Source organism: Corvus kubaryi, unplaced genomic scaffold (genome assembly GCF_017639235.1).
Source record: "Corvus kubaryi isolate FWS band 111438036 unplaced genomic scaffold, C.kubaryi_AGA036_p1.0 37285, whole genome shotgun sequence".
NCBI classification, from domain to species: domain Eukaryota; kingdom Metazoa; phylum Chordata; class Aves; order Passeriformes; family Corvidae; genus Corvus; species Corvus kubaryi.
The window spans coordinates 2,423,173-2,438,270 of NW_024581089.1; the positions used below are offsets into that span (position 1 = coordinate 2,423,173).

Sequence of the window (15,098 nt, forward strand, 5' to 3'; positions counted from 1 at the left end):
CCTGCCCTGGGCCAGGACAACTTCTGCTATCCCAGGCTGCTCCAAGTCCCAGTGTCCAGCCTGGCCTTGGACACTGCCAGGGATCCAGGGGCAGCCACAGCTGCTCTGGGCACCCTGTGCCAGGGCTGGAATTTCTTCCCTATTACCCCACCTAACGCTGCCCTCTGTCAGTGTGAAGCCATTCCCTGTGTCCTGTCACTACAGGCTCTTGTGGATAGGCTAAATAAGTTCTCTCCCACCAGTCCACACATTTTAAAAATAAGGACAAATCCTGAATGAAAGCGCCTGCTGTAATGTGTGGTCAGGAGGACAGAACACACCACAACAGTACAACTCTAAAAATTAACGGGATTTCTGTGAAAACAGAGGAAATTTGCCCATTCTCCATCAGTTGTCAGCAGGAAAGAGAGGTGTAATTATTGACTGGCCTCAAACTGTAAACACAGGAATGAGAAGTGGCAACACTTGGATCAGCTTCTTAAGAATACCAAGCTCTGTGGAGGGATGAATATTTTGTTTCACTTTCCCCCATTTATGCTGTAATCTTTTTTTTTTAATTATTTTTTCATTTTTTTTTTAACTTCACAGGAAGGAGAGAGGAAATCAGGCAGATATAGTTTGCAGAAAAAATTGTGTATGGGTATATCCCTCCCTCCCACCTCATTTTTATTGGGTTTATTTTAAACACCCTGAGCAGGGCGAGAAGCTGGGAAAGAAGAGTGAGGGGGGAGTAAACAGAGCCTTTAGGATGTAAAGGCTGGTGCTTTCCTCCCTGAGCAGTGAAACTGGGTAACTGTGGTGCTTTGGCAGAGTCACAAACAGCGGCTGGCAGCTGCTGCCGCTCTGAGCTGATCCTTGGAGGTTGCTGGGAGTGAGGATTTGGTGTTGCCGCTCCCTCGCCGTGTCTGTCTGCGGGTGTTTGCTGCTGCTGTGCAACATCTCACGGGCTCCTCTTCCTGGGACTGGAGTGAATCCATCCTGGAGGGAAAGGGATCGAGAGGTGGATGTCCTTTAGTGCAGCCCCTTTTTGCTGCTCCCTGCTGGGCCCAGCGGAGCTGCCAGAGGAGGCTGTGCCTGTGGAGGGGTGTTGGCAGCAGGAGCTGCTGCCCTGTGCCATGGGATCACCCTGCCTTTGGGTTCCAGCCCCCGAGAACCAGCCAGCAGCGGGGGCTGAGCAATTCTAATAGTTAATTGTAGTGTTATTGTGGCCTGAGCAGAACAAAACAGAAATAATCAGGCTTAAAACAAACAAAAAACCCCCAAAAGCAACACAGTGTTATTTTAGAATAAAAGCACATGTAGCTGAACTAATACTCCTGACGAGCAAGGACATGGATTTCTCCCGGGGCATCCTGCAGTCCTGTAGGGAAGAAGTGACCTTATTTGCATTTTTCTTGTTGAATTGCTGTTGGGATTTCTGCAGCACAGCAAGAGCAAATTCCTCCAGGAGAGCATGGAAATATCACAGCGCTAACGCAATATCCTCCAAGTAGCTTCCTGCTCCTCAGCCCCTGCTGCCCCCTGCCCTCCCAGCCTCCCCCAGCCTGCACTGACAGCCCTCAGCCTCTTCCTTACAGCACCTAAAGCCCATGAACACAGTTCTCATTTCCCTCCATATTCCCAGAGTTTCTCCTTCCCCCTTTCCAGAACAATCTGGGCTCTCCCCTCCCCGCCGTGCCCTCGCCGTGCGCACCCGAGCGCTGCTCCCGAAGGTCAGCACTTGGCAGTTGAAGTCTATGGTTCCAGACGCCTCTCTCAGGAGCGTTTTCCATTCTAATCAGGTCCTCTAAATTGCTCAGGCTCTTCCCCAGCATGAAGTCCTGCTCCAATTTTGCAGGCAGATAATTAAATCCCGAGCCCAGGAGCGGCGTTGCAGCTGTGCCGCGACTTCTTCTCCGCATCTTCTCCGCATCTTCCCACCCTGCCAGGGCAGCTGACAGGAGCAGGGATCTTTTGGAGCAATGGATCATCTGCCTGTGGAGTATCCATGCTGGGATGGCTCCAAAACCAGGGAGGTGCTGCAGCTCACACCCCAAAGCATCAGCAGAAGTGCAGCCGAGGAACGGTCATCCCAAAATCCATTTTTTCCTTCTCCCAGGGCTCACTCTGCCATCTTCCCACAGGAGAATTAAAGCAGCAGGATGCCAGGAAGGACTATTAACTGTCACCTCTTAAGCTCCCTGTATAATGTATGCACATACTAATTACATCGTAGGAATAGCACGGATTAATTATACACATCACAAGTGTGTAATATTTAAAGGATATTTTTACATAAATGACACATTTGGAGCTTGCAAATAGCACAGATTGGCTTTGTCCAATGAAAGACGGCAAAATTCTGAATTTAATGTATAATATAACCTTTATTCTTTTTCCTCTAAACTCTTGGAAACTTACATAACAATCGTGCTTTAATTATGACACCGTTTATAGACATTTAAAATGCATCTTAATTTATAAATATTTTACATTTGGTCCATAGAACAGGTTGCAATTTACTAAATAATACTGTACTCTTTTAAACAGGCTCTGTATATATTTTTGAATATGTATATATTACATATATATTTTTATATAGAGATAGATTTGCTCGGTGTTGGATAGTTTCCTTATTGCAAAAAGCATATATGATCATACAATAATCTTTCTTTTTCAGGGCAAGTACTACAAAAAAGATACAGCTATTCACAGTTTACACACAGTAGTTCTACAACACTAGTTTGTGCTATGTGATAACGTTTGTACAGCTTTTTGCTAAAGAGCAGGTCTGTCAAACATCTGTCATAATTGTTTACAATCAAACATTAAATACTGCATTTTCCTTAGAACAACATGGGACTCGGTTACATTAAACAATAAAGAGAAAGTTGGAGTTTTTATCCTTAGTCTAATGAAATCCACAAGTATGATGTATCATGTGTGATGCCTGTGTAGGATGTAGGGGTTCCTCTAAATCCCAAAGACTTACAGGACGTTTGCATCTCAGCTATGGCCGTTTAGGATGGAGCTTAGATCTCGTAGTATTTTACAGTTGACCTAGGTATGAAACAGTTTAGAACCTACCCAACATACTCTGAGAGTTTAGGATGTAGTTTGAAATACATGTGTATTATATATATATATTATTTCTACATAATGTGCTTGACATTCTGAGAATAATACCTTATTGCAAGAACATGTTTGTCACCTTCAGACGAGAACAACGAAAAACCCAACATTCACAGGTAACATGTTTTTTTTTTTTCACGTAGTAGTTCTACATAAATTGTGCTATCTAACATTGTACGGTGCACAAAAAGTTGGCTGAAAAGCATGTTTTCATTGCACAGTTCTGTCACAGTCATTTACAATCAAACATCACCCTCCCAAAAAGCCTCCGTGCCTGTCTTATAGCTGCCAAACGAGAAATGCCAGCCGGGGCTCCCGCTGCATTCCCTACACAGGGAAAACTTCCAGGGGCTGGCCGGGCTCTCTGGCTGTGCGGCAAACGCAGGACGGCGCCCAGAGCGGGATTGCATCGGGATGAAAGAGCTCTCCCTGTGCCCTCATCACCACCCAGCCCCTGGAAATGGGAATCCCGCTGCTCTCAAAGTGCTAACCATGCGGAGTGTGTGATTGGGAACTGTCAAAGTTCAATTGAGCCCTAAATTGGAACTTACAAGGAGAAGCTGCGATCTTTAAGCCGTTGTTTTGGTTTCTATTTTGGTGGCAATGTGATAATAGTAGAGTGGTAACAGCATAATAAAAGCTCAGGGTACTCTGAGCTTGAATGGCAAATACTTTGTGTTTTACTCCTGGGAATCTTTAGGAGCTCTTGGCTATTACTTTGCTAAAAAAGTTAAAATATTCATATTCATGCCTCTAACATTGATTCACAAAGATATCTTCTTTTCATAAGAAGCAACATATGCAGTTTTAAAGAAATTTATGACCTTGTTTGAAAGTCACCCTGAAAGGCTGAGCACAGCCAGTGTGTATGGCCTGGGCTGCTCTGCCACAAACAACTCGATTTTTGCGCTAGGAATGTTTATGAAGGCTGTGCCTGATGTTAACTGAAGGAAGAGTCTCTTCCCCCCTCAAATGGCCTCAGCTGGAACAAATTTTAAGGGCAGACTTTTGCACTGGAAACCACTTGTTTACAAAATACTTCATTCTTTTTGTACAAAACATCTCCAAACTTAATTTTACTCCTGCAAAGTCAGAAATAACAGTCTTGGGATTCAGCGGTAAGAAATAGTGATCAACTACTAAAAATCAGCAGCACAAAACTTCAAATAGTCGTGCTAAAAGGTAGATTAAAAAGGTCTTGGCACATCAATTTACAAATTCCAAGGTATGCAACTATCATTGTGAAAGGATAAAAACATTAACAGTCCGTGGATTGCCGGAGAACACAAAACGCTGTCAAACATCTGAGCTCGCGACGGCTGGATCGAACCCATGGCGATTCCCTCGGAGTGGAGATGACCTTGTTGCTTTTTTTTTCTTTTTTTTTTTACATATTTTTTTTTTTTTGCCACTAGAGGTAGGTAATTATATTCTCAGACATGAATTTGTGGTCATATTCAACCATATTTTTTGTTTTTCTGGAGAAGGAGCGGTACTGGGACGATGGAGGAGTTTAGATGTAGGCTTCTTTGTTGGCGGAGTTGCTCTGTTGGGCCTGGTCTGGCCCGTTCTCAGGGTGGGTGATGTCTTCACTTGGCTGAATCATCACTTGGATGCGCTGTTCAAAGGACAACAACAAACGTGAGGCAGCCAAAAAACTGCTGTTAACCTCACTCTTTTTTAAAATTATTATTATTTAAAGACAATACTTTACAAGTGCCTGTCTCCCCAGGGACCAGCGGTGAGCCACGTCCACTGAACAGACTTCAGCTCTGTCCTGAACGTGACGGGAGGAGCTGAAAGACCCTGTGCCAAAAGCTGGATGCCAACAGGGAGCTTTCCTGGGGAAAAGAAATGAGGAGAGGCCCTGCTGTGAGCCCATGGTCCAGCACAGGGGCTGCAGTGGGCAGCTGGACACCAGAGTAATGGGAACACAGGAGCTAGAGAGTTCCTCCAAGGATGAAACAGGTGAAACAGATCTGTGTTTAAGAGTGTTTTATTCCCATCCTGTCTGTCCTCGTCCTTTGGTCCTCTCTGTTCCTGCAGCTTCTCTGCCCAGCTCACGTTCACATCTCAAAAGAGATCCCAGTTTGGCTCCTCAGAGCCTCTCGCTGGTGCAGGCTCCTCCCATCACCTAATCATTATTTCTTAATGCCTTTCAAAAATAAAACCTTAATCCACAGCAAGGCTGAGATGAGGAACTTTTACCACGGTCTCACACAACTCTGCCCAAGAAGCAGCTGTATTTTAGGGCAAAGGTTCTCCTTTTGCACCTAAAAGTTTTCATAAGACCAGGGGAAATCTATTCAAAGTGTTGGAGCTCAGAACAGGCAGGGGGAAACAAAAAAAAAGGCCAAAACACAGAAATTTTTTGCAGACTTCTTTGAAGCCTCACTGAGTCTTTCAAAATTTGCTGAAGACAAATATTTGGATCAAGATCTGAGCATTTCATGAGGCATCACTCGTCAATTCTGCTTAAGATCATCCAGCCTTTCGCAAAGATGGCTCTGTCAGCTGATTTCAGAATATTCCAGAAGTTCCAACAAATTCTTTTTGACAGTCTTTGGTTCCCACAATCACAGAGTGTTTCAGTACTTGGGCTGGAGAACTGGCTGTGATGTACAGGGGGAGCTGGGGAGGGAAAACTGAGGAACCACCCAGACTTAAAAAGAGGTGTGGTGATTGCAGGTGGTTCCTGAACAGTGTGTGGGACAATAACCTGGTCAGTATTTCCCACTCCTTTAGCAGCACATCACTGAGGCCCTCAGAACTGACTGAAATAAAACCTGACTGAAATAAAACCTGACTGAAATAAAACCTGACTGAAATAAAAACTGAATCTTTTCCATGAGAATTGTCACCTCCTTTTTAAAAATGGGATGAGGAATCAGGGAGAGGCTGAGAGCCATGAGAAAAAAGCCCCTAATGTTCTTCATGAAGTGACTGCTCACAGAAATCCCTTAAATAAAGGCTAAAGGGAAGGCCCCCCAAGATTTTTCATGTCCTTCCTCCCAGCTGCAGCAGAGCAGGACAGGGCTGACTCTGAGCAGGTGACATGCAGGAGCTCAAGCCTTGGATGCCATGAGGGAGATGCAGGACAGGGCCACTGAGCAGACTCCTGCAAACCCAGAGCTGGGTGGATTATTCCCTGAGTTTGGTTCCAGCTCCCCCAGAGCATCCCCTGCCTCCATCCACGGCCGCGTGTCTGGCATGAACCAGGACAGATTTCCATATTTTGTGAACTGCTCCTCTGTTTTCTAGGTGTGAGGAGCTGGAATGCCAAGAGCTGCCAGAGCAGAGATGAGGACCCCATGGAAGGTGAGGAATCTGTTCAGCAACAGATGGCTCTGACAGTCTCGTGTCTTTGGGCTGGTGCTTTTAGGGTTCTTTTTGCTCAAAGCAAAATGACTGAGGGGGAAACAGATGATGGAACAGAAGTGCCCAGCAATCTTTGGTTGCACGGGCCTCAAGGTGGTGGGGACAGCCAGACTTACCTGCTTTAGGGAGCCTTTCAGGGTTAGGAACATGTATGCCATGTAGCCTGGTATCAGCACCATAGAGGACAGGGCCATGAACCAGCCAACCCCCTGGCCCCATTTTGGGAACACGTAACTCCCCATCGTCAGCGGGGTCATCTGCACAGCACTGAAGATGAACACTCCCTGCAAAAGCAGAAGGGAAGGTTTTGGATGAGATTCCCAGAGTGTTCTGGCTTCAAGAGTTTTTCTGGAGCTTCCAAAGATGCTTCTCACTGAAATGAATGTTTTTAACTCTGTATTTTCACATATAAACTTACACCTCAGATCATTCAAGTGTGCTACTGGTAGCAGTAAATTCCTTGGATAACCTGCACAGGGCCAGAGGGAAGGGGGCTGCTGGGGAAAATGGGGATCCTGGGAATAGCTGTGGGCATGTACATGGTGCCACTGAGCAGCAGCACCCACACATTGTTTTTGGGACGTTCTCCAATGGTGACCTGCAGACGTGGTGTTCCATACAGCATTCCCAGGGAAAACTCCTGTCCTGGCCTATCTCTAATGTCTAAACCAGCCAGGAAAAGTTGCTACAGTGAACCAGGAGAGAGGAAGGCTCGTTCTGGTGCCAGGCTAAAGACAGATTCCCAGAGGAGGATGCAGAGGCAGATTTTACACTAATCCAGACTGGCCAGCACATTCTGCTGAGGACCTGACAAATCTGACCAGTTTTACAATGTTGGGTTTCTTCCTCCTGTGCCACTAAAATAAAATGAATTTCTCATGCCTTCCTGAACACTTGTTTTCAGAAAAATGAAAGCTGCCTTGATCTGGGAAGGGATGACTTGAGGAACCCTCAACTTGAAGACACTTCTGTGTCTCTTTAGTGCTCCTCATTTGCTTTTCTCTGGTTAAATACTGGGTCATGTACTGTTTGATTAGTTTGTTCTATTGCATCTGGGTTCAGTGTACGTGCAGTAAATTTACATTTCTTTGCTTATTCCTTCACAAGGTACTGAATGGGATTAACTGGATAAAGTTTAGGATCAGGAAAAGGCTGTCCTGTGGTTTCCAGTACAAATTCCTTGCAGAGTTTGCCAGAAAACCCACAGCAATGCAGTATAAAATGATTAAGACATGCCACAGAATCCCAGGAGAGAACATGGGTTTAGAACCATGCTGTGTTACCAGAAGGAATTCAGTTTACAGAATGTTGGCATTTTTGTGTATGTGGAAAATTTAGATTTTAGATCACTACATTCTATTTAAGAATACAAAAAGATAGTCAAAATTTGTTCCTTGCAGTTTTCTAACTTTGCCAATCAAACTCTTGAGCATTTCCAGAGGTCTAATAAAAATCCTGGCTCCTCTTTTTGGGGCACAAACTTCCTCTAATGACACTGCTTTTTGTTTATTGCCTTCAATGGGATTGCTCAAATCCTTAAAAAGGGAGTGAGGTCAGAGCTACTATGAACCTGTGAGGGTGGAAATGCCAGGGCTGCAGCACCCAGGCAACCTCATTTACATCCTTTCAACCAGAGAATAAAAGTTTGCTCCTTACTGCCACAATGATAGGAGTGAAAAAGGACCAGCAGAGTTTCCACCAGATGCAGGGTCTGTATCCCACCATCTCTTGGATGTTGTCATAAAATCTATTAACACCTGGACAGAGAAATAAGAAACAGCAGAGAAATGGAATCAGCTGGAAGCTCAGTGGTTCTGAGAGATATTGTCATAAATTATCAATGTATTTGGAATCTCCACGAAGATCCCAAGATAACTTTTCACCTGTCTGCATGGGATAAAATGTGCAAGCTCAGAAGCACCAAAAATCTCCTGTTCTCACTCTTCCACATCATAATTAATTAATTAGAGACCAGCAAACTTATTCCCATGCAAGATGAGGAACTTGCAGATGTGAAGGTCAGATGCAAGAAACACCCTTGATCGATTTCAACTCCAAGTCGAATTAGAATGAGAAATTTAGGGTGTATTTCACAGTTATAAAAACCCCAACCCAGCCCAGCATTAACCAGCTTCATTGCAGTGCACACCATGCAGAAGTGGATCTGACACCAGAGAGGCCCTCGTGCTGCTGCTGCTCTCCATCAGCTTCCCAAAGCTGTGTCTGTCACGCATTTATAGCTCTGATTTCCTCCTGGTCACAGCCTGGAGCTGATAATTCCAAGGTGTGGCTCAAGCCCTGTATGGACCATTCATTTCAGATCCTGTGGGTCCTTTCCAGCTCAGACTGGTCTGTGATTTCTGTGGTAGTTTTGGTGTATTTTTCCATTTGCTGGATTCACCAGCAGTGCCTCTCCCCTGTCAAAGGCTGCTCCATCCGCTCAGCCCCACTAAAACCAGCAGGAAGGCCCCAGTTCTCCAGCTCTGGAGCAGCTGGAGTGCCTTGGTGATGGTGGGAGCAGCTCCTCAGAGGAGCTGACACAGCTCTGTGAATATCCCACTGATCCATTAATCCTTAGAGCCACAGACTGCTAGTCCAGGCTTCTGGATATTTTAGGGGGATTATTCCCTAACTGACTGAGGAGCCTGGCTCACTGCAGGATCCTGGAGTGAGGGAATTTCTGGAAAAACAAAATATTACAACGCCCCAGAGCCATAAAGCATTATGTACCCAACACCTCTGAAGATCCACGCTTTCCAGGGAAGAGGGACAGGAAAAGAGATGAAATTTCACATTTTTAGTATTCCTGAAACACCTCAAGACTCCCAGGCCTTGGGGCAGGGTGTTTAAAAGGCAGCAGCACCTTCCACAAACCAGCTTGGAATTATATCCATAGAAACCAAGGCCACTTCCAGTTCCACCCCCAGCACGTGCATATTCAACTGGAGATCAGAGGAGGAATTATCCTCAGGTTGGGTAAAACTTAGGGAAAAAGCCAAACATGCTGTTTACCATAGCACCAGGATATCGAGATGCACTCAAAGAATACGAGGAACAAGAGACTCATTCCGCTGGCAGAGTAGTAGTCAAAAAGCTTAAACACATAGATTCCACCCTAAAACAGAGAGGAAGGAAGCATTGAAAATAGTGCCAGGCCTCCAGCTTCAGAATGTAAGACACAAACTAGCGGTGGTGGATAGGTTAGGGGCCTATTAGTGCAAATTAATTAAAGTGGTTAAAGTCTTTTAAGGCTTGAGGTCATTGCTGACAAAATCAAGATTGCTGCTGCTCAAACTGAAAAGTTTAATTTCACTTTTTGCTCTTTGTTTAACAATTTAATCATAATTTAATCATTAATCATCTCCCTCAAAGAGTTTGCAATGCCAACATCCATCCCCAGCTGCCACTCTTTGGACTGTAAGGGTGTGTTGCTGTGCATTTTTGCACCCAGGGACCACAGGGGTTCTACACTTGAGCTGCCAAAATCTTGGACAGCGTTGATCCCTGACACTTCAGTGATTCCTGGCTGGGTTGGGGAAGGGAGAGGCAGGGAAGATGCAGGTGCCAGGCACAGATCCCCCCTGCCAGCAGTACCTGAGTGATGTTGGACAGCCCTATCACGTAGGACACAATGCACACGAGTGCGATGAAGATCTCCCGGCGGTTGCGCAGCAGCTTGGGGAACTCGTCCACCAGGGCTGTGATGAAGCCTTCCACGGTGCAGAACTGCAAGGGAAGGGAAACATAAACCACAACAGCACAGTGCAGAGCCCTGCCATGGCAAGGTGGAGTTTTGGGGAGCAGTTTGCTGCTGGACCCTTCACTGGCCTAAGGCTGCAGCCGTTCGACGAGAAATGAAAATTCACTTGACTGCAGTGGAAGCTCTGCTCCTGAATATCCTTGTTTCTGTCTAAAAAGATCTGTGCAAAAAGATTTCCAGCTCGAGGAACACTCAAAATTCTAAGCTATGAACTGTAGCCTTCACTCTGTCAGCAGAAATTGCTCTTTTTTTGTAATAAAGATGATAAACCTACAGTTGAGGGCTTTGATCCCTCAATCCTACAAAATATGCTTCTTTTTTATGTGATTTACTCACATACATGAAAGCCAACACACAGAGAAAGTCTAACCAGATTAGTGCTTCGTGGAGAAGGTTAAAGATTCTCATATGATTCTCATATGGAATAAATCAAATCTCTTTTGCATCCCCAGAAAACATTCTAGCTGAGGCCGTGTCCTCCAAATGGAAATCACAGCCACACTCCAGAATCCTTCTGCGAGCATGTATTCAGATAAATGCTGTCATTATGGTGGCTGCAATAGTGAAAACCAGAAGGTGGGTAAAGTTTTATTAATTTTCAGCAGTGCAATCAGAATTCAGCCAATGGTTACAGCTCCCGTAAATTACAGTGTATGAAATGTTCCCGTGACAGACAGAAAATGCAGAAAGCATGACAGCCTGTAGATATATATTCTTTTTAATAATATTAGACCACCTTCCTCAGCTGTTAGTTGCCTAGAGACAAGTGCTTTCAAGAATATTTTTGACCCAATTAATTTCACAGCAGTTTGCCCCCAGGTTGAGCAATAGGTTTTAATGTCAAGCCTGAAGCTCACTGAAAAACAAAGAAATAGAAAGTGTAAATTTTCAACTTTCTTTCATCTCCCGGGATAAAACGCCCTCTTGGTGTTTTTGTGTTCACAGGCTGAAGTCAGCTTGGATTTATAGAAAATGATGGATTTTCTCTCCTGCAAGACTGGTACAGTGCTAAGCCAATACATCCCACACTCCTTTACGTGCTGGGAAGGCTGTGCTAGGAACTGGGAGCTGCTGGTTTGCCAGCTGCAGCTGATTGCAAGTGAATTAACACATCTGCCTAGGACAGGTCCCACAAAAATGATCCCACATTTCAGCAGGCAGGAGGGATTTCCCTGACCAAGCCCTCCGAGTATTCCTTGCAAAAATCAGGCAGGGTGTTCTCCTCAGCGCTGGCAGTGTGGTTGTTCTCTGTATTAAAATCAGTGCTGATTAGCAAAAGCTTTTTTTGGACATAGTTATTACTGAAGGGTTTTATCCTGTGCCGTGTGCTTTTTTATTTGTGTCACAATAACCATTTCTAATTATTCCGTGTCTTAATTATTTAATTGTTTTACCTAGACAGAGAATATCTTACTGGGATTTGCAAAACCCCGGGGTGGAGCCTCCTCAATCGTTTCCAGTTGTCAGACACCACCCAGAGCTTAGGTAAGGCCTGATCCAATAAAGCTGTGATCCTTTCCCTTGAGAAGTGATTTCAGAACACACCAAGACACAGAATGTCCTCAGTAATGATCCCACTGCCCCCTGAATTTACTCCAGATACTAAAATGAAATGTGTGGTGCATCTTTTCACTCCAGTGGTGAGTCCTGAAATCACCTTTCAGAAATACCTGTGGCATCTAAACCTTGCGAAACTTATCCCAGTGTCTTCTACACAGCTGAGCGTTGCACAGATATTTTCAATATTGTGATTTAACAGGGAATATTTCGAAGGTGAGCTCCTTTTTGCCTGCAAAATAAATTTTCTGCCCATTTTTCATGCACTTCCAACAGCTCATGAAAGAGCAAAAGTGTCTTAGCATCAGTTTTTAACTCAGTCTTTCCTCAGTGCCTCTTATTCTTCCTCAGGCACCATCCTGCACCACTTCCAGCTGGCAGTGGAGAGCACAGGGAGAGCCCAACCTCGTTCCACACCATGGCAGAAAATCTGTATTTTCCTTTGTTTTCAGCACAGTTTTACCTGACTGTCAATGCCCAGCATGAGCAGCATGGAGAAGAAGAGTATTGCCCACAAAGGGGAGATGGGCAACTGTGTCACCGCTTCTGGGTACGCCAGAAATGCCAGTCCAGGGCCTGGGAGGGCAAACAGGAGACAAAACATCAGTGGGGTGGTTCAGGGCTGGGATTCTCTGCTGCTGCGGTTTGAGGTTGGTTTGGACAGCTCTGGATGCAGCATCCGAGCAGGGATTTCAGCTGTTCAGCGCTTGCTGACCACGAGGGCACTGCAAGGACCTGGTTTTTAAAATGAACCAGCCAAAAGCAAAAAATCACCCCAAAAGCCCCCAAACCCAACCAACCAGAATTCTGTGTGCAGCTGAGAAGCTGCTCCTGAGAGACCCCTTGGCATAGCCAAGGCAGGAATGTTATCCTTGGCTAGGGTTACGTCTGCAGGCGCTGCTCAGCTCTCTCTCCCCTCAAGCAGTTATTGACAGCTGCCATCCTCTGCTTGGTGCCGTTCAGAGGAGAAACAGAGACAGCTCAGAAAGGGAGAAGACACTTCCCAGCATTTCCAGCATTCACATTTGCTGGTCCCTTCCATTCATTCTCCCAAAATAACACCTTTTAATAAACTCCGAAGTTGTGGACAGCCAAACTCTTTTTTCTTCTTGCTAACTGCTGATGGGGGGGCATGGTGTTGGAAGGAGGATATTAATTCTTATTTAAAGGAGGTTTTTTTGTTCTCATGGCATAGCTGGATGTCAAGGTCAGAGGGAAAACTGCAGGAACTTTAATAAACACAGAAATAAAGCTCATGTGCTTCACCTAAGGAGTGGCCCTGACTTTTCAGTTTTCATTAACATTCTGTCAGTGACAAGTGCTTGGTCACAGCTCTCAAACCAGTGGAGCAAGGGCTGGCATCAACACCTGGGTTGTCAAAGCCTAATGAGGATTTTGAAGCTATTAATTGCTAGCAAGAGCAGCTATGATTGGAAAGCAGTTCAGAAAGCATTCCAAATAGCAGTGCTAAAAGCAAAATAAACCTCAGATAAATATGTTAATTTTACCCTGTTACACATTCCACAGAAATGCAGCTACACTTTTTAATAATTCCATTTGTTTTATAAAGCTGTATAAAAGATGGCAAAAAAACCTCTCATGGTGGTAAAATCTAGCACCAGCCTCCAAGCTTGCTAGGAGAAATAAAAGCCTTAATTAAAAGGTCAAATTTTCAAATTTCCTTTGCAATTAGCAGCCATGGGCATCTTTCAGAGGTCTCTTATCAAATGTACTTATTATGATGTAAAAATATTGTCCTGTTTGCAGGTGTAGCCTTTACATAACTCTATCCATATCAAACACATAAATCCTAAAAGCTTATTTCACACCCCACTGCCTTTCCAGAGCAGCTTTTAACAGCAGTGCCTGCCGTCATCCTTTTGCACCCAATCTCTTTGTATGCGCAATTTATTGGAGATTAACTTTAGGGCTTAAATTCCCCACTTTTCTAACTAAGGAAATACCTCAGTGGGTTGTGTTTGCTAATACAGTTATCCAGATTTTGTCCACCAGTGAGTTCCAACCAAGCTTTGAGTTATGAGATCCCTCCCTGTGGCCAGAACTGCTAAGTGAGTATCTGGTGCACCAGCTGGGTTAGGGCAACCATCTGCTCTGCTGCTTTGAGCTTTTTCATCTGGAAGGCAGACAAGAAACTGCAAGGAATAACAGAATCCTCCCATGGACATCTCCCTGCCCTAAATAAAATGACTTTCATGATAGAGGGTCACCTGAAATAGGTGTAGGTCTGAACAGGTGAGAAATGGTTCTGCCTCGAGGGGCTTAACCTCAAGAAATGGGAGAAGGAATTAAAAACCCAACTGAATTGGGAAATATTAACTAAAAAACACCCCATAATGATCTATAGTGACCAGCATTCCTCCTGCTCTGCCTGGAGAGGCTTGGGACAACGCTCTCCCTTTCGGAGGCTGAAGGGACAGGGAGCTGAGGAGCTCTGAGGAGGGGTTTTGAGCAGCTGCAGGAACAACCTACAAGCAAAAAATAACTGATGCACAGCTTAGAGGAAAAGATATCGGATACCTGATGCTGCAACATCTGCAATAGGCCTCTTTGTGACATTAGCCATGAATCCCACAATGGAGAAGATGACAAAGCCAGCAAACATGCTCGTGCATGAGTTTATGCAGCACACTATGATGGAGTCCCTGAAACAAAGGGAAGGGGCTTTAAGCAGCAGGGAAAACAAATGTTCATCCTTTGTCCCACTGGTGTAAATGCAGTTACACATCTCACCCCCAGCCAGATAGAACAGCTAATATTCAACACTAAACTTTATTTCAATTATCTGTACACACAGACAGAGCTCAGCTCCAGCTGAGACAGGCAAGTGCCACTGCAATATGTGCAGTCATCTGCTTACCTGTAAACATTATTGTGGAAAGGGTTGTAACTTCCAAGGGCAATCAGTGAACCAAGACCCAAACCGTAGGAGAAGAAAATCTGTGTGGCAGCATCCAGCCAAACCTGATTGCAGGAAACAATTTTTTTAAAAATCTGTTTCTGCACTTGAGGAGCAGGTGATATGTCTGAAAGGGGAACAGTTAGGAGTGAAACTTTTGTTTACCAGGATGGAATATTTACCTCAGAGTCTGAAAGCTTACTGAAGTTGGGAGTTATATAGAATAAAATGCCTTCCTTTGCTCCAGGCAGTGTTACACCACGGAAGAACAAGATAAGCAGCATAACATAGGGATAAGTAGCAGAGAAATATACCACCTGATGTGAAGAAACAAGACAGTGTAAGTGGGAAAGGAAGAATGATCAAAAATATTTG

At 44.7% G+C, this 15,098-nt stretch overlaps 1 protein-coding gene across 1 annotated transcript in view; it reads right to left on the reverse strand.

Moving 5' to 3' along the window:
• Positions 1-2,346: 2,346 nt before the first annotated feature.
• The window catches only part of SLC6A1 (solute carrier family 6 member 1), a 43,810-nt gene continuing 31,058 nt past the window's right edge, over positions 2,347-15,098 (reverse strand). Inside the window, exons 7-15 of the mRNA XM_042026738.1 lie at positions 14,906-15,040; positions 14,685-14,788; positions 14,345-14,469; positions 12,270-12,382; positions 10,084-10,215; positions 9,502-9,604; positions 8,146-8,246; positions 6,606-6,773; positions 2,347-4,729 (exon numbers count right to left, since the gene is read on the reverse strand). Of these exons, the coding sequence (XP_041882672.1) occupies positions 4,625-4,729; positions 6,606-6,773; positions 8,146-8,246; positions 9,502-9,604; positions 10,084-10,215; positions 12,270-12,382; positions 14,345-14,469; positions 14,685-14,788; positions 14,906-15,040 (1,086 nt within the window). The 3' untranslated portion in view covers positions 2,347-4,624. The remainder of the gene's footprint in view (positions 4,730-6,605; positions 6,774-8,145; positions 8,247-9,501; positions 9,605-10,083; positions 10,216-12,269; positions 12,383-14,344; positions 14,470-14,684; positions 14,789-14,905; positions 15,041-15,098) is intronic.